Here is a 23,875-nt window from a genome sequence, read left to right on the forward strand (position 1 = left end):
ACCTCACCAAATGTAAACAAAACTTCAGCCCAACAAGTGGCAGAGCACAGACATTATCTCCTACTTGGATTAAATAGAAACTTGTATGCAATATTTTGTTTCCAGGTAAAACCCTTTTCGGTTCCAAGTAGAAACATTTTCAGTTCCATATACTGTAGAACCCTCTCCAAAAGGGTTCTACCTGGAACTAAAAGGGTTGTACCTGGAACCAAAACGGGTTCTTCAAAGGGTTATTTAATGGGGACAGCCAAATAACTCTATTAGCTCCAAATAACTCTAATAATATTTTTTTAAAGGGAACAAAACATCAGAGAGCATTGCTCATCTCCATATGTGCTGTTAGAACCAGTGTCAGTAATAAACATTACAGTACAACAGCTTTCAGTTCTCACTGACTAACACTGAGGGTCTCTCACATCACTACAGCAGTGTGTCGGAATATTATTTTACATGTGACACGTCACTGTAGCATGGGCCTTTCTAGAGAGAAGGCTGGCAAAGGTAGTAATTATTATGCATTGTAGTCCCCCAGTTTGTTTGTCATGTTTTTATCGGGACAGACAACAATTGGCATCTGTCGTCTCCTGTCTAGTCATGTTTGTTTAAATTCAATATGAGCTCGATTGGTTTTTCATTTTGCATTTGCGTCAGCAGCTTCAATTGTATGGGATGAGCCATTCACTCTGAGAAAATATACTCTGAGGTCAGCAGCATTCACTCTGAGAAAATATACTCTGAGGTCAGCAGCATTCACTCTGAGAAAATATACTCTGAGGTCAGCAGCATTCACTCTGAGAAAATATACTCTGAGGTCAGCAGCATTCACTCTGAGAAAATATACTCTGAGGTCAGCAGCATTCACTCTGAGAAAATATACTCTGAGGTCAGCAGCATTCACTCTGAGAAAATATACTCTGAGGTCAGCAGCATTCACTCTGAGAAAATATACTCTGAGGTCAGCAGCATTCACTCTGAGAAAATATACTCTGAGGTCAGCAGCATTCACTCTGAGAAAATATACTCTGAGGTCAGCAGCATTCACTCTGAGAAAATATACTCTGAGGTCAGCAGCATTCACTCTGAGAAAATATACTCTGAGGTCAGCAGCATTCACTCTGAGAAAATATACTCTGAGGTCAGCAGCATTCACTCTGAGAAAATATACTCTGAGGTCAGCAGCATTCACTCTGAGAAAATATACTCTGAGGTCAGCAGCATTCACTCTGAGAAAATATACTCTGAGGTCAGCAGCATTCACTCTGAGAAAATATACTCTGAGGTCAGCAGCATTCACTCTGAGAAAATATACTCTGAGGTCAGCAGCTTTGTAATACAGAAGATGCCTTGATTATTTATTCATGAATTCACTCGTCCATTAACCCATTCATTCACTCATCCATTAACCCATTCATTCACTCGTCCACTAACCCATTCATTCACTCATCCATTAACCCCTTCATTCACTCATCCATTAACCCCTTCATTCACTCATTCATTCACTCACTCACTCAGTCATTCATTCACTCATCCATTAACCCCTTCATTCACTCATCCATTAACCCCTTCATTCATTCATTCACTCACTCAGTCATTCATTCATTCACCAAAGAGCAGTTGTGGATATGATACAGACAAACAGAAACAAACACCAGAACCCAGACATGAATTCTGATCCCATAACATATGATTGTGTCAGAGCTATGGGTAACTGAGTAGTGAGTGGTCTACTGGACCAACCAGGTTTATGGCTAACAGGTCACATCCTCAGTCTCTCATGAAGATCTAAGCTTTGATCTTATCCTGCATATGGTTCAGTGGAAGATGTGTCAGATCTGTATCTGATGTTTGTGGTGGGGTCAGAGGACTCAGAACCGTCTCTGTGGTGATGATCCCACGCGTGGCACTATTTCCTCTGAACTAACTCAGACAGATACAGCAGGCAAATAGTCAACATCTCCCAGGTCTCTCTTGGTCAAACATACCAGGTTCTTTCTGAGCCCTGGCAAAGCGAGGCTAATAAACATTGTTCAGAGATTTTTTTTAAACAAACAAGTGAAAACTGTGAACAATGTGCTTGCGTCTGTGAGCTGGGGATAAAATATATCCATGTTAATTCCTTTTTGCCTGGAAATGCCTGTCTGTCTGTCTGTCTGTCTGTCTGTCTGTCTGTCTGTCTGTCTGTCTGTCTGTCTGTCTGTCTGTCTGTCTGTCTGTCTGTCTGTCTGTCTGTCTGTCTGTCTGTATGTATGTATGTATGTATGTATTATAGGCCAGTGTTAGGGCTGTAGCCTGTTTGTCAGAGGGTCACCAGTATATTTCAGGACAGGTGAGTCAGGGGTTTACCTTCCTGTGTTCCTCGGACCAGAGAATAGAGACCACTGCTCTATCCTGGCGGACAGGAAGCCTGACATCAGTTGGCATTGTATAAATAACCTTGCCATGGGCTCTACCCCCTCTCTTCCTACAATGCAGCCTAATATAGTCCTGAAGACTTGGTTCAGGCAGGTTTGTAGTATTGCAGGTACTACTTAGGTACATAACACTGAGCTGCAGTGAATCAAATAATTAGTCAATTAGATGTAGTTCATGTCTGGCATGGATATTATTCACAATATGCACCCAATAAAAAAACACAGCACATGGACAGTGGGATTATTACGTGGTCATTGGATAGTTGTTTCGATGTAGAGAATATGTTGATAGATTCACATAACCATCCGTAGTCCTAGAGGACACAGTTATCAGTAGTCCTAGAAGACACAGTTATCAGTAGTCCTAGAAGACACAGTTATCAGTAGTCCTAGAGGACACAGTTATCAGTAGTCCTAGAAGACACAGTTATCAGTAGTCCTAGAGGACACAGTTATCAGTAGTCCTAGAGGACACAGTTATCAGTAGTCCTAGAGGACACAGTTATCAGTAGTCCTAGAGGACACAGTTATCAGTAGTCCTAGAGGACACAGTTATCAGTAGTCCTAGAGGACACAGTTATCAGTAGTCCTAGAAGACACAGTTATCAGTAGTCCTAGAGGACACAGTTATCAGTAGTCCTAGAGGACACAGTTATCAGTAGTCCTAGAAGACACAGTTATCAGTAGTCCTAGAAGACACAGTTATCAGTAGTCCTAGAGGACACAGTTATCAGTAGTCCTAGAAGACACAGTTATCAGTAGTCCTAGAGGACACAGTTATCAGTAGTCCTAGAGGACACAGTTATCAGTAGTCCTAGAAGACACAGTTATCAGTAGTCCTAGAGGACACAGTTATCAGTAGTCCTAGAGGACACAGTTATCAGTAGTCCTAGAAGACACAGTTATCAGTAGTCCTAGAAGACACAGTTATCAGTAGTCCTAGAAGACACAGTTATCAGTAGTCCTAGAAGACACAGTTATCAGTAGTCCTAGAAGACACAGTTATCAGTAGTCCTAGAGGACACAGTTATCAGTAGTCCTAGAGGACACAGTTATCAGTAGTCCTAGAAGACACAGTTATCAGTAGTCCTAGAAGACACAGTTATCAGTAGTCCTAGAAGACACAGTTATCAGTAGTCCTAGAGGACACAGTTATCAGTAGTCCTAGAGGACACAGTTATCAGTAGTCCTAGAGGACACAGTTATCAGTAGTCCTAGAAGACACAGTTATCAGTAGTCCTAGAGGACACAGTTATCAGTAGTCCTAGAAGACACAACTAGCAACTGTCGGGGCCTCTTTCCTGTTGACTGTCTGTATGGGGGGTACTGTTAAGGGAACTCCTCAGTGAGGGCGAGAGACCCGAGAGGGAGAGAGATAGAGAGGGGGAAGAGAGAGAGGGGTGGGAGGTGAGGGGGTCTGTAGGTACTTAGGTCATGTACAGGGTTGTGTGCAGTAGCTACAACATGAAAGAAAACTGAGCAAAATGGGGAGTGATCACCTGAACAGTTCCCGTCCAAAAATATGAATTAAGAAATGTTCCGTTGCTATTGTGTAACACAACCTGGTATGATCTGTCAGCCAGCTGTGCGTTTAGGTCAACCCTGGGTTAGCTGGCTAACTAGCTGTTTCAGGGGAGGCCAGCTGTGCGTTTAGGTCAACCCTGGGTTAGCTGGCTAACTAGCTGTTTCAGGGGAGGCCAGCTGTGTGTTTAGGTCAACCCTGGGTTAGCTGGCTAACTAGCTGCTTCAGGGGAGGCCAGCTGTGCGTTTAGGTCAACCCTGGGTTAGCTGGCTAACTAGCTGTTTCAGGGGAGGCCAGCTGTGTGTTTAGGCCAACCCTGGGTTAGCTGGCTAACTAGCTGCTTCAGGGGAGACCAGCTGTATGCTTCTACCTATCTGGTCTCTGGTGATTTGCCGGGAAATTGAAGGTTATAAAATCAGAGTGCCAGGCAAACAGCATTCCTGGGCCTGCATAGCGTGCGAGAACTGTGTGTGTGTGTTGCTCATCGTGCCCCAGGGGATCAGACGGCTAGTTCTCCACAGTGAAAACACTGACTGAGGCCTGTTACAGCAGGAGGTTGTTCCCAGTCATCATAAAGTACTCACACACACACACACACACACACACACACACACACACACACACACACACACACACACACACACACACACACACACACACACACACACACACACACACACACACACACACGCACACACACACACACACACTTATTTCAGACAGAAGATGTGGTATGTTCCCTGTCCCCAAAAAATGCTTATTTGACCCCCTTTCAAACAGCCCCTTGTTTAAAATACCGTGTTTTTTTTTACCTGGAAATGCCTCTTGAAAATGATGTAACAGACTGAAGTAAAAACAAGCCAAAACAAGGTACATTTGTGCGATTTCTGTCTGTATTTGAATGTGACTAATCACACGTTCGCTCAGACCCGTCTGACCAGTGGAACAGCATGATGGACAGTGTGGTATTTTGGTCAACAGTCCAGTTCTATCTGAAATCACTTCCTGTTAATGTACTACTCAGATTCCTCAGTGACAGCTCTGTGTTTGTGGTAGCTGGTTAGCTGCCTTTCTTTCTTTCTTTCCCTCTCTGTCTGTCATCTAGACAAACTAGAAGCTGATATACTGTGTGTGTGCTTTTAGTATCATTTTCAGATGTTTGAGCTTTCAAGAGTCTGTGTTATCTACCCTGGTGCAACAGGTTGTCAAACTCGGTTTGAGTTCTAACTTCTAAAATCATTTGAGACATTATTTCTCAGCTATGGTTCTGATAGTGGATTCTTTATCAGCTATGGTTCTGATAGTGGATTCTTTCTCAGCTGTGGTTCTGATAGTGGATTCTTTATCAGCTATGGTTCTGATAGTGGATTCTTTCTCAGCTGTGGTTCTGATAGTGGATTCTTTATCAGCTATGGTTCTGATGGTGGATTCTTTATCAGCTATGGTTCTGATAGTGGATTCTTTGTCAGCTATGGTTCCGATAGTGGATTCTGCCTGTACCCTACTGCCTTGTACCCTATTGCCTTGTACCCTACTGCCTGTACCCTACTGCCTAATACCCTACTGACTGATAACGCCACCATCTCCTGACCCAAATTCTGACAGGTTGTTTGATACCGCACCACAGCAAAGGGAGAACTGGCTTTTATACGGAATCTTTGAACGCCACTTTACTGAGCTGAGCTGCTGAGCTATATCAACAAGCAACTTTGACCTTCACCTATATATCTTCTGAAGAGCTAATTCATTCATTCCTTTGCTTAGAGTCACTACAGATGCTGTATCTTAATTTGGTCATCCTGTTGTTGCAGGAATGTTCCTGTGCAGCAGGAAATGCAAACTTGTAGTGTATTCAAGGTCTTAGTGTAATATCCACATTAAAATGTCAGACTTGATTATCCCTATGAAAAATTTATTAACCCCTACAAAAAATGTCCATTCATTATAATTTCACATAATAATTCACATTTCCTGTTGCTGCAGGACAATTTTCCTGCTGAAGCAAACTGGCTCGAAGTAAGATCCAACATCTCTATCCATCTCTCTTCTCCAGTATGCAGAGATGGTTACAGAGCACTATTACAATTGTCAAAATCATAACAACATATGTATTGTATCTAACCAGTGACAAACAGCAGAGTTGATATAGGACTGATACTTGTACAATTTAGATTTATTTAGCCTTTTTTTATTCACTAATATTGTACACCTCCAAGGGCAGCTTATTTCAACTTGTTGAAAGTGACATTTGGGTTCACAGAGGGAATAGCTTATTTAAATTAGGTCAGACTGACAAAACAGAAATGCCCTTTTATGATTCATCAAGCTTTCCTTTCTCATCATCATACATTTTCCTTTTCACATTTCCTCTCTGAAATGGTCAGTATTCCATTGTTAGTAAAACGCCACAGAGATCTTTACGGTTAGTTGATGAAAATGGGCCTTGTGCGATCCCATTCATTCAAAATGATATTCACAGATTATCGCAACATTAGAAATGAGACACTGTTATTCTGGTCTCTGTGTCTGTGTGCAGGTTGGTGGTTAGTAAGCCCAGGCAATAGCGTTTCAATTTATACCCAGCATGGACCCCTATCTTTCCACGAAGGGAAATTGATGTTCATGGGAACACTCAACCCTTAAGTAACACAAACATAGATTTCCAGTGCTGAGGTAGAAAGAGGCCTCCCTCCTCTGTAGTGTAGATCTGAGGTTTAATATGTATGAAGTGTCACGGTTGTGTTTCATTTCTAACATCAAATAAATGTTTAGCCTTTTTTTTATGGCCCTTTAAAGACACATAGTACCGAATGTGTTTCGTCATCTGGAAAGGGAGGTTGGGGCGGCTGCAACAGCTTAGTCACCCAAACGGTTTCAAGCCCCATCAAAACTCATTTTGTCATTTATTTTCTGTTGGCAACAAGATATTGTACATGGCATGTGTTGCGATGTGGTCTGAGAATGAACACGTCTAATTTCTGTTAATTTTCATGAGAGATCATCGATTTGCTCTAGGAAAATCTGGAATTAAAGAATTACTGTGTGTGGTCTCTACTGAGCCAAATGAGCCAAATGCCCAGTCTCACCTTCCACAGTAGCTAGCGTTCAGAAAATAGCCTATAATTGTGTAAGTATGTTCCCACTTCAAACCTTGAGAGCCAGTGCCACAGTAGCCTATAATCAGGGCTGGATTAATGCAGGGGTTTACCGGGGCTGAAGCCCCTGGGCCCAGGCCTGTGGCCTATACAGTACCAGTCAAAAGTTTGGACACCTACTCATCCCAGGGTTTTTCTTCATTTGTATTATTTTCTACATTGTAGAATAATAGTGAACACATAAAAAAACATGAAATAACACATAACTAAAAAAGTGTTAATCAAGTAAAAATATATTTTATATTTGAGATTCTTCAAACTCTTGGCATTCTCTCAACCAGCTTCATGGGGTAATCACCTGGAATGAATTTCAATTAACAGGTGTACCTTGTTAATTTGTGGAATTTCTTTCCTTCTTAATGCGTTTGAGCCAATCAGTTGTGTTGTGACAAGGTAGGGGGGGTATACAAAAGATAGCCCTATTTGGTAAAAGACCAAGTCCATATTATGTCAAGACCAGCTCAAATAAGCAAAGTGAAACGACAGTTCATCATTACTTTAAGACATGAAGGTCAGTTAATTCAGAAAATGTCAAGAACTTTGAAAGTTTCTTCAAGTGCAGTCATAAAAACCATCAAGCGCTATGATGAAACTTGCTCTAATGAGGACCGCCACAGGAAAGGATTATCTGCTGCAGAGGATACGTTCATTAGAGTTAACTGCACCTCAGAAAATGCAGCCAAATAAATTCTTCACAGAGTTCAAGTAACAGACACATCTCAACATCAACTGTTAAGAGGAGACTGCGTAAATCAGGCCTTCATGGTTGAATTGCTGCAAAGAAACTACTACTAAAGGACACCAATAATAAGAAGAGATTTGCTTGGGCCAAGAAACATGAGCAATGGACATTAGACCAGTGGAAATCTGTCCTTTGGTCTGATGAGTCCAAATTTGAGATTTTTGGTTCAACCGCCGTGTCTTTGTGAGACGCAGAGTAGGTGAACGGATGATCTCCACATGTGTGGTGCCCACTGTGAAACATGGAGGAGGTGTGATGGTGTGATGGTATGTAGGTGCATTGCTGGTGACACTGTCAGTAATGTATTTAGAATTCAGGGCACACTTAACCAGCATGGCTACAACAGCATTCTGCAGCGATACCCCATCCCATCTGGTTTATGCTTAGTGGGACTATCATTTGTTTTTCAACGGGACCATGACACAACACATCTCTAGGCTGTGTAAGGGATATTTGACCAAGAAGGAGAGCGATGGAGTGCTGCATCAGATGACCTGGCCTCCAAAATCAACTGACCTCAACCCACTTGAGAGTGTTTGTGATGAGTTGGAATGCAGAAGGTAAAACAGCCAGCAAGTGCTCAGCTTATGTGGGAACTCCTTCAAGACGGTTGGAAAAGCATTCCAGGTGAAGCTAGTTGAGAAAATGCCAAGAGTGTGCAAAGCTGTCATCAAGACAAAGGGTGGGTACTTTGAAGAATGATAGACAAGGACAGACAGAACAGAGAGAACAGCCAGTCAGCCAGTCAGTCCTGTCAGCCAGTCAGCCAGCCAGTCAGCCAGCCAGTCAGTCAGTCAGCCAGTCAGCCAGTCCTGTCAGCCAGTCAGTCCTGTCAGCCAGTCAGCCAGTCAGTCAGCCAGTCAGCCAGTCAGTCAGTCAGTCAGTCAGTCAGCCAGTCAGCCAGTCAGCCAGCCAGTCAGTCAGCCAGTCAGCCAGCCAGTCAGCCAGCCAGTCAGCCAGCCAGCCAGTCAGTCAGTCATCCAGCCAGTCAGCCAGCCAGTCAGCCAGTCAGCCAGCCAGTCAGCCAGCCAGTCAGCCAGTCAGCCAGTCAGCCAGCCAGCCAGTCAGCCAGTCAGCCAGCCAGTCAGTCAGTCAGCCAGCCAGTCAGCCAGTCAGCCAGTCAGCCAGTCAGCCAGCCAGTCAGCCAGCCAGTCAGTCAGCCAGTCAGCCAGCCAGTCAGAAAGTCAGCCTGCCAGTCAGTCAGTCAGCCAGTCAGCCAGCCAGCCAGTCAGTCAGTCATCCAGCCAGTCAGCCAGCCAGTCAGCCAGTCAGCCAGCCAGTCAGCCAGCCAGTCAGCCAGTCAGCCAGTCAGCCAGCCAGCCAGCCAGCCAGCCAGTCAGCCAGTCAGCCAGCCAGTCAGTCAGCCAGCCAGTCAGCCAGTCAGCCAGTCAGCCAGTCAGCCAGCCAGTCAGCCAGCCAGTCAGTCAGCCAGTCAGTCTGCCAGTCAGCCAGCCAGTCAGAAAGTCAGCCTGCCAGTCAGTCAGTCAGTCAGCCAGTCAGTCAGTCAGTCCTGTCATTTGCACTATGGTAAATAAACACACGGGATGAAACTGACTGTAATTTGATAGTCTGACAGATATCTGCTCTCCTGGTGTAAGTCTTGTTTGTATAACACCAAGCCTGTGTGCCTGCATACACACAAACACATGCATGCACGCACACACACACACTTACGGCAATACGTTGCCTCTAATTAAATGAATGGAGAATGAAGCATCCTTTATATTAGTGGCCACCAACCTTTTCTGAGTCAATATTACTTTCTGAGTCAAGATTACTTTCTGAGTCAAGATTACTTTCTGAGTCAATATTACTTTCTGAGTCAAGATTACTTTCTGAGTCAAGATTACTTTCTCAGTCAAGATTACTTTCTGAGTCAAGATTACTTTCTGAGTCCAGATGACTTTCTGAGTCAATTTCAATTTTGGTCTAAAAGTAAGCCGAGATCTTCCACTCTAATTTTTTTTATTTAAACATGATCTTAAAAAACATAAGCCTATGCAACATTAACCAATTAAAAACAATTCTGTAGCAATGAGGTTTGTGCAGTAGGCTATAGGCCCAATTGTCATGCCCTGACCTTAGAGAGCCGTTTTATTTCTCTATTTGGTTAGGTCGGGTGTGATTTAGGTGGGCATTCTAGTTTTTCTATTTCTTTGTTGGCTGGGTATGGTTCCCAATCAGAGGCAGCTGTCTATTGTTGTCACTGATTGAGGATCATACTTAGGCAGCCTTTTTTACACATTTAGTTTGTGGGATCTTGGTTTGTGTGTAGTTACTTTCTTCACTGCATGTAGCTTTACGTTTGTTTTTTTCTTTTTTTTTCTTTTTTCGGTGTCATTTAAATCAAAGTAAAATGTACGCCTACCACGCTGCACCTTGGTCCAATCCATCTCTAAACGAACGTGACACCAATACATTGTCACTGCATATTGGCTATGCTTGAATTGCCCTGCCTATGGTGTTCTTCTCAGAACATTTTGAAATTATATTTTAAAAATGTAGGTATAATCACACTGGTAATAGATAATTTGTTGTGAGCATAATTATTAGCTTTTTATTTTATTTTACTGGACTGATGGCCTGCATCTGATGATCAGTCTGAGGGGAGAGAGCTGCGGTGAGGCTGCCTCACAACCAACTCACCAAGCTTATGGAAACACTTTGCTACTCATTCATTACAGCTGCAGTGCTGGTTGTAGCGTGAGTGGAAGTAGGGAGAACACACATTTTTAAAGCTTATAAAAGTGTTGGACAAAGTATTGACAGTGCTGAATAACAACTTAAACAGAAACATACTTATAGAAATAGCAGTTATTTTCTGTATTCATTGAGTCTCTCTCTAGTCATGGTTTTAAAAGTTTTGAAATCTCATTGTCAACTTTGTTGTGCACTCAAGGTTTCTTTTTACAGTCTATGTGGGGGGAAGCTGTGCAGACACGGTGATCTGCGCTATCTGATTGGCCAGCGGTAGGCCTATAGGTGCACTTGATTTGCTCTCTGTGCCTGCCGGGAATACAGAGTTCTACCTTCAGACACATGAAATGGTTCCGAATGTGAGCTCTTTGGTTCCCTGCGCTAGGGCTGCTGAATCAAAAAATATATATAAAAGGAGCACAAAGCTTTATCGTTGTTTTTTTACAGAAATGTTTGGTGATCGACTACGAATGCCTTTGAGATCCATTTGTTGGTGACCACTGCTTTATATGGTTAAATTAGTATTCCTGTCATCCCCAATAACAACCACTCAATGCCATCTAAAACACACACACACACACACTTCTATCTCAACACCACTGGACTGTGACTCCCTAGTTAATTAACTCAGTTTCTCATCACTACTCAGGGCATCAGCCCAATGTTTAATATGGAGGAGGCACACTGCCCTTACCCATCTGGACAAGAGGAATACCTATGTGAGAATGCTGTTCATCGACTACAGCTCAGCATTTAACACCATAGTACCCTCCAAACTCATCATCAAGCTCGAGACCCTGTGTCTCGACCCCGCCCCGTGCAACTGGGTACTGGACTTCCTGACGGGCCACCCCCAGGTGGTGAGGGTAGGTAACAACATCTCCACCCTGCTGATCCTCAACACTGGGGCCCCACAAGGGTGCGTTCTCAGCCCTCTCCTGTACTCCCTGTTCACCCACGACTGCGTGGCCATGCACGCCACCAACTCAATCATCAAGTTTGCGGACAACACTACAGTGGTAGGCTTCATTACCAACAACGACGAGATGGCCTAAAGGGAGGAGGTGAGGGCCCTCGGAGTGTGGTGTCAGGAAAATAACCTCACACTCAACGTCAACAAAACAAAGGAGATGATCGTGGACTTCAGGAAACAGCAGAGGGAGCACCCCCCTATCCACATCGATGGGACAGTAGTGGAGAGGGTAGGAAGTTTTAAGTTCCTCGGCGTACACATCACGGACAAAATGAATTGGTCCACAGCGTTGTGAAGAAGGCGCAGCAGCGCCTCTTCAACCTCAGGAGGCTGAAGAATTTCGGCTTGTCACCAAAAGCACTCACAAACTTCTACAGATAAAACAATCGAGAGCATCCTGTCGGGCTGTATCACCGCCTGGTCCGGCAACTGCTCCGCCCACAACCGTAAGGCTCTCCAGAGGGTAGTGAGGTCTGCACAACGCATCACCGGGGGCAAACTACCTGCCCAGGACACCTACACCACCCGATGTCACAGGAAGGCCATAAAGATCATCAAGGACAACAACCACCCGAGCCACTGCCTGTTCACCCTGTTATCATCCAGAAGGCGAGGTCAGTACAGGTGCATCAAAGCAGGGACCGAGAGACTGAAAAACAGCTTCTATCTCAAGGCCATCAGACTGTTGAACAGCCACCACTAACATTGAGTGGCTGCTGCCAACAGACTGACTCAACTCCAGCTCACTTTAATGATGGAAATTAATGTAAAAAATGTATCACTAGCCACTTTAAACAATGCCACTTAATATACATTACTCATTTCATATGTATATGTATATACTGTACTCTATATCATCTACTGCATCTTGCCATCTTTATGTAATGCATGTATCACTAACTGATTTGATTTGTTCAATCGACTGCTTCATTCTGCTCTTCATCATGCAACAGCATTACTCAGCCTGCCAGACAAACTCTTCACCAGGCTAACACCATTACTCAGCCTGCCAGACAAACACTTCAGCCTGACAGACAAACTCTTCACCAGGCTAACAGCATTACTCAGCCTGCCAGACAACTCTTCACCAGGCTAACAGAATTACTCAGCCTGCCAGACAAACTCTTCACCAGGCTAACAGCATTACTCACCATGCCAGACAAACTCTTCACCAGGCTAACACCATTACTCAGCCTGCCAGACAAACTCTTCACCAGGCTAACAGCATTACTCAGCCTGCCAGACAAACTCTTCACCAGGCTAACACCATTACTCAGCCTGCCAGACAAACTCTTCAGCCTGACAGACAAACTCTTCACCAGGCTAACAGCATTACTCAGCCTGCCAGACAACTCTTCACCAGGCTAACAGCATTACTCAGCCTGCCAGACAAACTCTTCACCGGGCTAAAACAGTTACTCTGCCTGCCAGACAAACTCTTCACCAGGCTAACACCAATTACTCAGCCTGCCAGACAAACTCTTCACCAGGCTAACACCATTACTCAGCCTGCCAGACAAACTCTTCACCAGGCTAACACCATTACTCAGCCTGCCAGACAAACTCTTCACCAGGCTAACACCATTACTCAGCCTGCCAGACAAACTATTCACCAGGCTAACAGCATTACTCAGCCTGCCAGACAAACTCTTCACCAGGCTAACACCATTACTCAGCCTGCCAGACAAACTCTTCACCAGGCTAACACCATAACTCAGCCTGCCAGACAGGCTTCACTGAGCTGAGCTCCCTCAGTGTTCATGACTCAGGATAGAAAATAGGGCTGGGAATTGCCAGGAACCTCACAATATGATATTATCACGATACTTAGGTGCCGATACGATATGTGTTGCTATTCTTACGATTCTATTTGTATTGCGATTCTTACGATTCTATATGTATTGCGATTCGATACATCAATTTTATTGCAATTTGATGTTCCAAACATTTTGCTCACTAAATGTCTGCTGCAGGGAGACAAGGCATGGAAATAACAGTGTTGAAAACATGTTGGCTCACTATTTAAAAAGAAGATGGAGAACAAGCTAAAAATACCAACATTTTGGCGCAGGTACAGCCAACTAACGTTAGCTAATGCTAGCTAGAAAAACAACAAAATACTTGGAGTCCAAAATAATATTGCGATATGTTATTGTAGCGATTTTTCCCCCATCACTAATAATAATAGAATATTGGGTTGGACAGGTCTGTCTGGTTTCCAATACTTTCAATTCTAAAAAATGTATCAAAGTGAAGAAGCATGCTTATGTTCCCTCATTCAATGTTGTTTGAATGTCACTTGCAGATGAATACCTCAGGGGCAGAAGGCATGTTTTTGTACAGACAAGGGATGGGGTGTGAAGAGCTAACACAAGCTGCTCTGACTGATATGGACCTACAGAACTGCCAGAGGAGAGGATTTGATAATCAATTGTAACTCTCTAGTGGGTGGAAGGTTATCATGAACGCCATGACTGACTCACTGACTGACTGACTGACTGACTCACTGACTGACTCACTGACTGACTGACTGACTGACTCACTGACTGACTGACTGACTGACTCACTGACTGACTGACTGACTGACTCACTGACTGACTGACTCACTGACTGACTGACTGACTCACTGACTGACTGACTGACTGATTGACTGACTCACTGACTGACTGACCGACTCACTGATTGACTGACTGACTGACTGACTGACTGACTCACTGACTGACTGACTGACTGACTCACTGACTGACGGACTCATTGACTGACTGACTCACTGACTGACTGACTCACTGACTGACTCACTGACTGACTGACTGACTGACTCACTGACTGACTGACTGACTGACTGACTCACTGACTCACTGACTGACTGACTGACTCACTGACTGACTGACTGACTGACTCACTGACTGACTGACTCACTGACTGACTGACTCACTGACTGACTGACTGACTCACTGACTCACTGACTGACTGACTCACTGACTGACTGACTGACTGACTGACTGACTGACTGACTCACTGACTGACTGACTGACTGACTGACTGACTTACTGACTCACTGACTGACTCAGTGACTGACTGACTGGTTCACTGAGTGACTCACTGACTGACTGACTCACTGACTCACTGATTGACTGTCTGACTGACTGACTCATTGACTGACTGACTCACTGACTGACTCAGTGACTGACTGACTGACTGACTGACTGCCTGAAAGACTGACTGCCTGTCTGACTGACTGAACTATATGGATAGGACTGAATGTGAATGTTTTTTACAGAAGAACTATAAAAAAAAACATACTATATGACCATGGTAACAATTGAAAGAAAACACTTTAGAGATTGTGGGGAAATGATCAGACCATAGGTGAGGACACAACAGATCACCTGACACAAGACTGAATCCAAACATTACACTGTTGATTTTATGTGCATTTTAAATTACTGAACTTTTCACAGCATTTGTCAATAACTAAGTCTGAAAGTACTCCAGATACATTCAGTAACATAGTAAGAATATTCATTCACATTTTGGAGTAGGTACAAGATAAGAACATGATTACATGGGTTTGGGTGAGAGGTCTAACTGGTGTCTCCAAGTGGCCACACACCTCTCCAAAATGTGCACAGTTCCTAAGTGATTTCAATGCACATTTATCACTCAAGGAAAGAGTCTTCAACTAAAAGGTGCTTTTTTTGAGCACTCCTAGCTATGCCGTTGAGAGACTGAAGCAAGGACACTTCTAGTTTTTTAGTTTGTAACACAGTCCTAATTACTGTTGTTGTTTAAGCAATCCAAAAATATGACTATTTAAATCGCAATCTGGGCCATGTGGGCATAATTTGAATGTTTATTCTATTGCCGACATGGCTAGCTATGTTATAAAATATGATCGTACAGTGTTAGGCTTTTCAGACAAACAGATTGTAATGAGTGCATTTAAGTGAGTCTTCCACAGCTAATTCTCTTCACAATTCCACACAGGCTCATTGTGTTCAGGACAACCCAGGGTTTAACGCATGCCATCTTTTAACTGTGGATCTAACACAACGATCATAAACGTTGATACTGTAAATGACTCCCTTACCGTCGAGCAGCAGGTCTGATACCAACAGTCTCAGAGACAGTGTATATCTACAAGCCATCAGACTGCTGAACACATGACCTGGACTGATCACCAGCACTGACTCTCAGCACCTTAGCACACATGCACTCACTCACTCACTCACTCACTCACTCACTCACTCACTCACTCACTCACTCACTCACTCACTCACACAGATATACCCTCATCCACACACACATCACATCTGCTGCTGCCAGACCTTTATTGTTATTGCTTAATGCGGCACAATTTAAACACTTGGACTCATGGGTGTTATTTATTTATTATAATCCTCAATGTCTCATCTTTCAGAACACATCGACTCCTCTTGACTTACAGCATTTCCCTCACTCAGACAACAACAAATGTGCAAAAGTATGCCGATTAGGGGGTGTAGCGGAGAACCTGAGCTCTGACGTCCATGTATAGCATGCTACTGTACAGCCACTGCGTGTTAATTACAAAAAATGTAATTTTAAACAGAATGACGGGGGCTGTAAGTGGAAAGGGCTACTAAGGGAAAAAAACATCACTTGCTAAAAATAGTTTTGAAATATGTAACTCATGTTTCTTAATTCAGACGAAGGTAAGCTATTGGATAACATGTATTATTTAATCTACTGACTCAAATTATCATACGTCATTACCGCTATTCACTCCGCTATTCACTCCGCTATTCACTCCGCTATTCATTACCGCTATTCATTCCCGCTATTCACTCCGCTATTCATTACCGCTATTCACTACGCTATTAATTACCGCTATTCACTCCGCTATTCATTACCGCTATTCACTCCGCTATTCATTACCGCTATTCACTCCGCTATTCATTACCGCTATTCATTCCCGCTATTCACTCCGCTATTCATTACCGCTATTCACTACGCTATTAATTACCGCTATTCACTCCGCTATTCATTACCGCTATTCACTCTGCTATTCATTACCGCTATTCACTCCGCTATTCATTACCGCTATTCACTCCGCTATTCATTACCGCTATTCACTCCGCTATTCACTCCGCTATTCATTACCGCTATTCACTCCGCTATTCATTACCGCTATTCACTCTGCTATTCATTACCGCTATTCACTCCGCTATTCATTACCGCTATTCACTCCGCTATTCATTACCGCTATTCATTACCGCTATTCACTCCGCTATTCATTACCGCTATTCACTCCGCTATTCATTACCGCTATTCATTACCGCTATTCACTCCGCTATTCATTACCGCTATTCACTCCGCTATTCATTACCGCTATTCACTCCGCTATTCATTACCGCTATTCATTACCGCTATTCACTCCGCTATTCATTACCGCTATTCACTCCGCTATTCATTACCGCTATTCATTCCCGCTATTCACTCCGCTATTCATTACCGCTATTCACTCCGCTATTCACTCCGCTATTCATTACCGCTATTCACTCCGCTATTCATTACCGCTATTCACTCCGCTATTCACTCTGCTATTCACTCCGCTATTCACTCTGCTATTCATTACCGCTATTCACTCCGCTATTCACTCCGCTATTCATTACCGCTATTCACTCCGCTATTCATTACCGCTATTCATTACCGCTATTCACTCCGCTATTCACTCCGCTATTCATTACCGCTATTCACTCCGCTATTCATTACCGCTATTCACTCCGCTATTCACTCTGCTATTCATTACCGCTATTCACTCCGCTATTCACTCCGCTATTCATTACCGCTATTCACTCCGCTATTCACTCCGCTATTCATTACCGCTATTCACCCTTCTTTTTAAGGCACATGGAATTTCCCCTCTTTTTAAGGTAAATCTGGTTTGCAGATTTATAAAACTAAATAAGTATATAAAACAAATGCAACAATTATGTAAGATTCATGTTCTTTTGGGCTAAAGCACATCAGCTGAGGGCAGATGTGTATCAGCGTAGGGCCTGGGGGACCTGAAAAGAGTGGGAACAAAAATATATCTCTTATGTCTCTTAGATATCGCACATAACTGAATGCCAACAATGAACATTAAAATCACAAAAAAATCTATTGGATGTAATTTATTGATCTGCTGTATTAACCTAACCTGGTTTGTTTAGTGTCCGTATTGAAGTTGAAAGTTCACACGTGATACTGGGAGCTGGATAGATTCTATTCTGACTTTCAGAGTCGTTGACCCGTGTAGCAGTCTTGACATCTGAACCCTGACACACAAACACACTCACTCACTCACACACACACACACACATACAAACACAACCGCCCTCCCCCCTAGCCCATTTAAAAAACATCACTGTTTATCTTTCTGTCCTCTCATCATTCTCCTCTCATCATTCTCCTCTCATCTCATCTTTCTTTACCAGAACAAAGGGTGTAAATTCTGTGGTGAGTCTATTGCGAGGTGTCATTTTTAGGTGTTGATGCAGAGTTTCCTGCCACCCGGGTGTGCACCAGAATAGGGCCGTCGTCTATACGTTTATTTTAAAACACACAACAGATTAGAAAATGGATAAGCAAGAAATGACACAAAAAAGTAGCGCAAAAATAGATTGATGAGAAGTTGACGGTGGCAGGGTAGCCTAGTGGTTAGAGCGTTGGCCTAGTAACCAGAAGGTTGCAAGTTCATACCCCTGAGCTGACAAGGTACAAATCTGTCGTTCTTCCCCTGAACAGGCAGTTAACCCACTGTTCCTAGGCCGTCATTGAAAATAAGAATTAGTTATTATTAACTGACTTGCCTAGTTAAATAGAGGTAAAATAAATAAAAATAGTTGTTGTAAATATGAGGAAATTGTCGCATGGCAGATGTAGTTCTACTCTCTAGTTTTTTTTATTTTCATCCTGTATTGTGATGCCAAGAAAAAATGTCATCCTCGGAGTTACTTCAACACCATGCTCACAGTGATGCCAACTGCTGCCAGATGGTTGCAGTTAAGAGGTTGGGCCAGTAACCACAAGGTTGCTGGTTCAAACCCCTGATCTGATTAGGTGAAAAATATGTCACCGTGCCCTTGAGCAGGGCACTTAACCCTAATTGCTCGTGTAAATTGAGCGTCTGCTAAGTTACTAAAAAAGTTGTTTAAATGATCAGCATAGTAATACACTAATTAGAAGTCCCCATGTGGATTTCCAATAGATTGAACAACAGCAGATCCGACTGGGTCACTATGCATTGGCATGACATGGATAGTATATTAGTTGTATCCGTCAAACTTTATTTGAAGAGTATCTACATAATAATAATGGTGCTTATATTTCTCTTATGGACTAAGGACAACATAACACATTCATAAGCCAAACCGAGCACTTCCATGTACCATACAAAGTCATGTTTGATTATGGTAGTATCCTTTCAGTTGGGCTCCGTTTTAGTTTTCATATAGCACCTATATCCTGTTTGTATTTACGTCAGTCAACGTACACCTGTAATATCCATTGACCTATTTATTTATTACTGAACAACAGGAAACTATAATATATCTTGGAACAAACAGGTTGGACCCAGACATAATCCAGGGGTCAGTGAGTTAGTTGGACCTATAATACAGTTCCCAGCCAGGTCAGGATAGACCAACTCTATTTTCTATTGTACGATTGTTGGCACCGTGGATGGAACTGGAACTAAGGCCTCCAGTGTTTTGAAATATGCGGGCCAGGGGGCCCTTAGGTTTGAGTGACACTTCACTGAGTGACAATGTGAAAGCCAGTGTTTGTTTACAGCCAGGCAGTAGCTTGGCTCGAGTGTGAGGGGAGAGGACTGACAGGGGCTAGGCTGGTCCACGCACACACACACACACACACACACACACACAAAACACACTTTCCTCCCCCTGGCCTAGGCCCTAGCCTACACACATCCCTGGTCTTATAGGAAAACACAAAGCCAGGAACTTCTCAACCCCTCCAGAACAAACACTCTTTAAAGTGGGATCCATTTCCTGCTGGTCTGAAACTGGATTTGGGAACCGCTGCTGTGGATCACCATTACTTAAACAAATCATAAAACACAACATGCAAGGCCCCACCTCTGCTTTCTGAACCAGGAGTCTGCACTGTGCACAGGGAGCTGCTGGGGATTTAATGGACCTTTTACAGCAGTGGGCTAAATCAGGGTCACACAGAGTGTTTCTTGGTAGTCTTAAACAAATCTACTCTGAAAGAAAAGTATACACCTCACACACATGGTTATGGGCTTAAAAAAAAGACACCTGTACCATGTCAGATATAGAGGTGAATTTTGAGTTTGCATCCCAATGTTACACTTTATATACATGGAAGAAGACTGAAATATAACAAAACCGTTTGACATAGAAATACCAGATTTTTAGCAGGTTTTTTAAGTAATGTTTATTAATATAATATTAATAGCATTCCATCCATCCATCCATGAAGCCACTAGATCAGCAGCAGGAAAGGCAATGCTTTCTCTGTTTTTATTTCTATAATTTGACCAAATCATAAAACACAGCATGCACCCCAGGTGGAGCAGTCAGAGTTAGGACTCAGGGTTTATGTTCCAAGGCTTTTTCTGAGGAACTTTAAATAGAATAAAATGGCTTTTCCATACTGCACAGAACACACAGAGTTCATTCAAACGTGGTCAGGGGAGAGGTGTGCATGGCATGAGAGTCTATCCTAACAGAGGATATGTTTCAAGTTGATTATTGCATTGTTGAGTTTTGAGTTTGCAAGAAAGGCATTTCACTGTATTTGTCCGTGTGACCTTGACATTTAAAATGGTACCAATAGAAAAATAAAAGTTGAATGAGCCAATCACAGGACCTGCAGTGCTTTAGGAAGAATAAGGGACAGTTTGAAATGTACTGTGTTGGTGAGTGAGGGGGTTCCCAAAATAGGGGAGGGTTATCAAACTTGTTTTTATTTGCTTTGGGCAGCGTTGTGTGGGTTTTTTTGGGGCACGGTGGAAGGTAGTGCATTTTACCCCTGGTTTACATTCGCACTTTTGCATGTTTTACTATATCAGTTCTTCCATCCTTGACAGATTTCCTGATCTCCGTGCATGTGCCTCCCTTATATCAATGTGTTTTGGTACTTCCCTTATGCGCTACACTTATCCGCGCACTAACTATACCACAGGTCCATATAGGATAGACTGTCTATCCTGCCATCCAATCATCATTCTTAGTGACAATAGTGCTAGATGGATCGTTTGTCCAGATCGGCAATAGGCTAACTAGTATCATACCACACATAAAATCATTCAAAGCTGCACCAAAGTTCAATATAAGCAGAGGCCAGCTGTGTCATTGTTCATGAAAGAACAGTGAAGACATGAGACACGCAGCTCAAAAATATCCCCTATTTATCCTGTTTATGGACAATACCCTTATCCTACCTAGACTATCCTACAACACCACAATGCAATAAATAATTGCGTCATTCTTTTCAAGTGAGTAGAATTCTACTCTAGGCTGTAAACTACATTGAAAATATCAATAGAATAACCGCACAAAAGCCCTGTGATTTGAATATTTCATTCCATTTGGGTCCACTTGGATCAGTCGTGGGTATACTCTCGACAGTTTCTAAGGTCTAGAAAAACACAGAAGCGGACCTGTCTGGCTGTACTTTAAGTTCTGATTCTGAGATGTGCTGTCTGTGGCGGATCATCATTCTCCCAAGTCTTCCTATAATAATGTGGCCACATATGCGCCCAAGTAGTCATATGATAATATCCACGCTTATAAACACAGGGTCACTACAGTTTTAGTTATGTGTTGTCGCAAACATTATTTTGAGTTAATTCTATATGAGGGTGGAGGTTGTGCAATTCATTTTTTACTTTTGAGGGGGAGGGTCATATGTTTAATGCTGGGGATGGGGGTGCATTTTATTTTACCCCCCCTCCCTACATTTCGAACTGCCCCTAATAATGCACAATGTGCACACATTCTGCAACTCGAATTTGGTTAATGTGGTGAAGGGGTTATTTTTCTCCAGTGCGCAGCGCTTTCGTTTCGCGTGAGATACCAATACACGCTGAGACCGCACCGCAGGATCATTTTTGACTACCAAAACAGAGGCTCTCGCTACTGGCAGTCGCGGTTTTCACAGCAGCAGAGTAGACGGACACGACGCGCCGGGGATGAGTTGGCAGGAAGAGCTGTTCGATTTTACATTAGTGGAACTTGACTTCGAGCAGCCCTGGCGAGCACAGTAGCTGCTGGAAGACTAGACCGTGTCTGTGACTACCCTGCCGCATTCACAAGCTCTCTGGCCGGGGAAAGTGACAGCATGGTGGTGGCCAAGGATTACCAGTATTACCTCGTCGTGAAGAGGGCGAACTGCTCTCCGGAGGTGCAGACAGTCAGCAGCAACATCCATCCGGCTAAAGAAGTGGAGGTATGTAGATCATGTAGGGAGTCTAATATGCGATATAACTCTCATAAATTGCATTAATTTATTGCAGTGTGCACACCGCGAATTTTTTTCTCTCTAAATAAATTGAGCATGCATGCACTAAGTGGAGGCAACACTGACAGTGAGTGATGTGCATACTGGGTTGTTGTGGATATTTAATAAAACAATGTTGCAAAAGTTGAATGCAGTCACTTATGGAATGTTGACAAAATAGTATCGGCTGAAGGATTTGAGGACATTTAATGCCACATTTGTACTGATGATTGCACAACTATTTGTCATGTGAATCCCATTGTTATTAGTGTTATTATTGCTTTTGAAGTATGGAGTATTATTTTGTATATAAATGCATTGCTGAGGTCCTATTATGTAAATGTTTACCCAAAAGTAGTTTGAGGAAGTTAAATGAGTCATGAGTAAAATCTTTGCCTGAGACCGGTTGTCTAATGTCTACTCTAGACTTTAGCTCAGCAGGTTAACACAGTCACGGCAAGTAGAAGACCAGGGTTCAAACCATTCACATCAGAGCAGAAGTCTCAGGCATTGCACAGCTGATGTTTGCTCTGCTCTGCTGTGCTGTGGTGTGTTCTGTCTCTTCATTTTAACTTCTCAACTTAACCAGCCGATTTCACATAGTTATTTCATTTATAATGTTTTGTACCTTCAGCGTTTCATACTGGTGAACACGGTGACCTTTTATTCAAGTCTCTTTAGCTGTTCTGTCACAGATGAGTCAGTCAAAAGCTGTGCTCAGCTTTCTTCACAGATATACAGTACGAACTACCCTTGGGGGCATGAGAAGAGAACGGAGTGGCACCCTTTAAAATATCACACACACATCACGGGATCTGTTACAAGATGACGATCGTAGACTTGAATAAATGGTTTCTTTCTCATCTATGGCCGGAGGTTTGTTGTTGCACCTTCTCTTATGTTCTATAAGAGAAGCAGCGTAGAGGTGTTGTGACGTTGAACTGGAGAGCTTAGACGTTCACAATTCCCAGCTGATTGATGGTAGAGTGACCGGGAAGATGTTTGATCTTGCTAGCTGTGTGGAGGTAAATGGGTCTCACAGCGACATGTCATTGGACAGTAGCCAACATCTCATGAATACAGCTGTTAGGATGAATGATTTATTGGGATAGGACTGACGTGAGTGGTCTAAGCCAAATTATGCTGCTTTTCTATTCTATTCTAGCTATTCTATTCTATTCTAGCTATTCTAGCTATTCTATTATATTCTAGCTATTCTAGCTATTCTATTATATTCTAGCTATTCTATTCTATTCTAGCTATTCTATTCTATTCTAGCTATTCTAGCTATTCTATTATATTCTAGCTATTCTATTCTATTCTAGCTATTCTAGCTACCAGGACCAAATACAAATAATATCAAATAATTAAATTGGGAATTAAAAAGTCTATTCTGTCTGGTGCGTTAATCCAGGTACTATGAGAGAACATAATGTGCTCATTCCACTTTTACACTGCAGATTATGAGGTGGATGTTGAATTACTACTTTTGTTATTATGATGGTGAATGCTACCATTTCTGGCCATATGAAACTTGACTGAAGTGTTTGTTTCATTTGACATTTGACATTTGAGTCATTTAAAAGTCATTTATCCAGAGCGTCTTACTGGAGCAATTAGGGTTAAGTGCCTTCCTGTATAAAAGATGGTCTGACTCTGATACAGTGAGTCAATGCAGCATGACGATACAGTACTAATTCAAGCTGTCTGCCCCCAAGTCTTTGTCTTTGAAAAGTCAAGACTCCTATCTGGTCAATACTGTAGTAAGGAATAGTCATGTTTTCACGGAAGGACTACTAAGACCCTGGCCTTTATAACAGTAGAGAGAACACCCCTGTGGCAATGTTGGGTCGGGGGCAGGGA

At 42.9% G+C, this 23,875-nt stretch overlaps 1 protein-coding gene across 3 annotated transcripts in view; it reads left to right on the forward strand.

Moving 5' to 3' along the window:
• LOC139371399 (Rho guanine nucleotide exchange factor (GEF) 3) overlaps nucleotides 1-23,875 on the forward strand; it is a 93,234-nt gene that overhangs the window by 44,227 nt on the left and 25,132 nt on the right. Inside the window, exon 1 of one of the 3 annotated variants that reach the window (XM_071111789.1) lies at nucleotides 21,492-21,961. The exons of the other annotated variants lie outside the window; for them this stretch is intronic. Coding sequence (XP_070967890.1) covers nucleotides 21,854-21,961 — 108 coding nt within the window. The 5' untranslated portion in view covers nucleotides 21,492-21,853. Of the gene's footprint in view, nucleotides 1-21,491; nucleotides 21,962-23,875 lie in introns of those variants that run through there. 3 annotated transcript variants of the gene reach the window in all.

Source organism: Oncorhynchus clarkii, chromosome 17 (assembly GCF_045791955.1).
Source record: "Oncorhynchus clarkii lewisi isolate Uvic-CL-2024 chromosome 17, UVic_Ocla_1.0, whole genome shotgun sequence".
Lineage (NCBI taxonomy): Eukaryota > Metazoa > Chordata > Actinopteri > Salmoniformes > Salmonidae > Oncorhynchus > Oncorhynchus clarkii.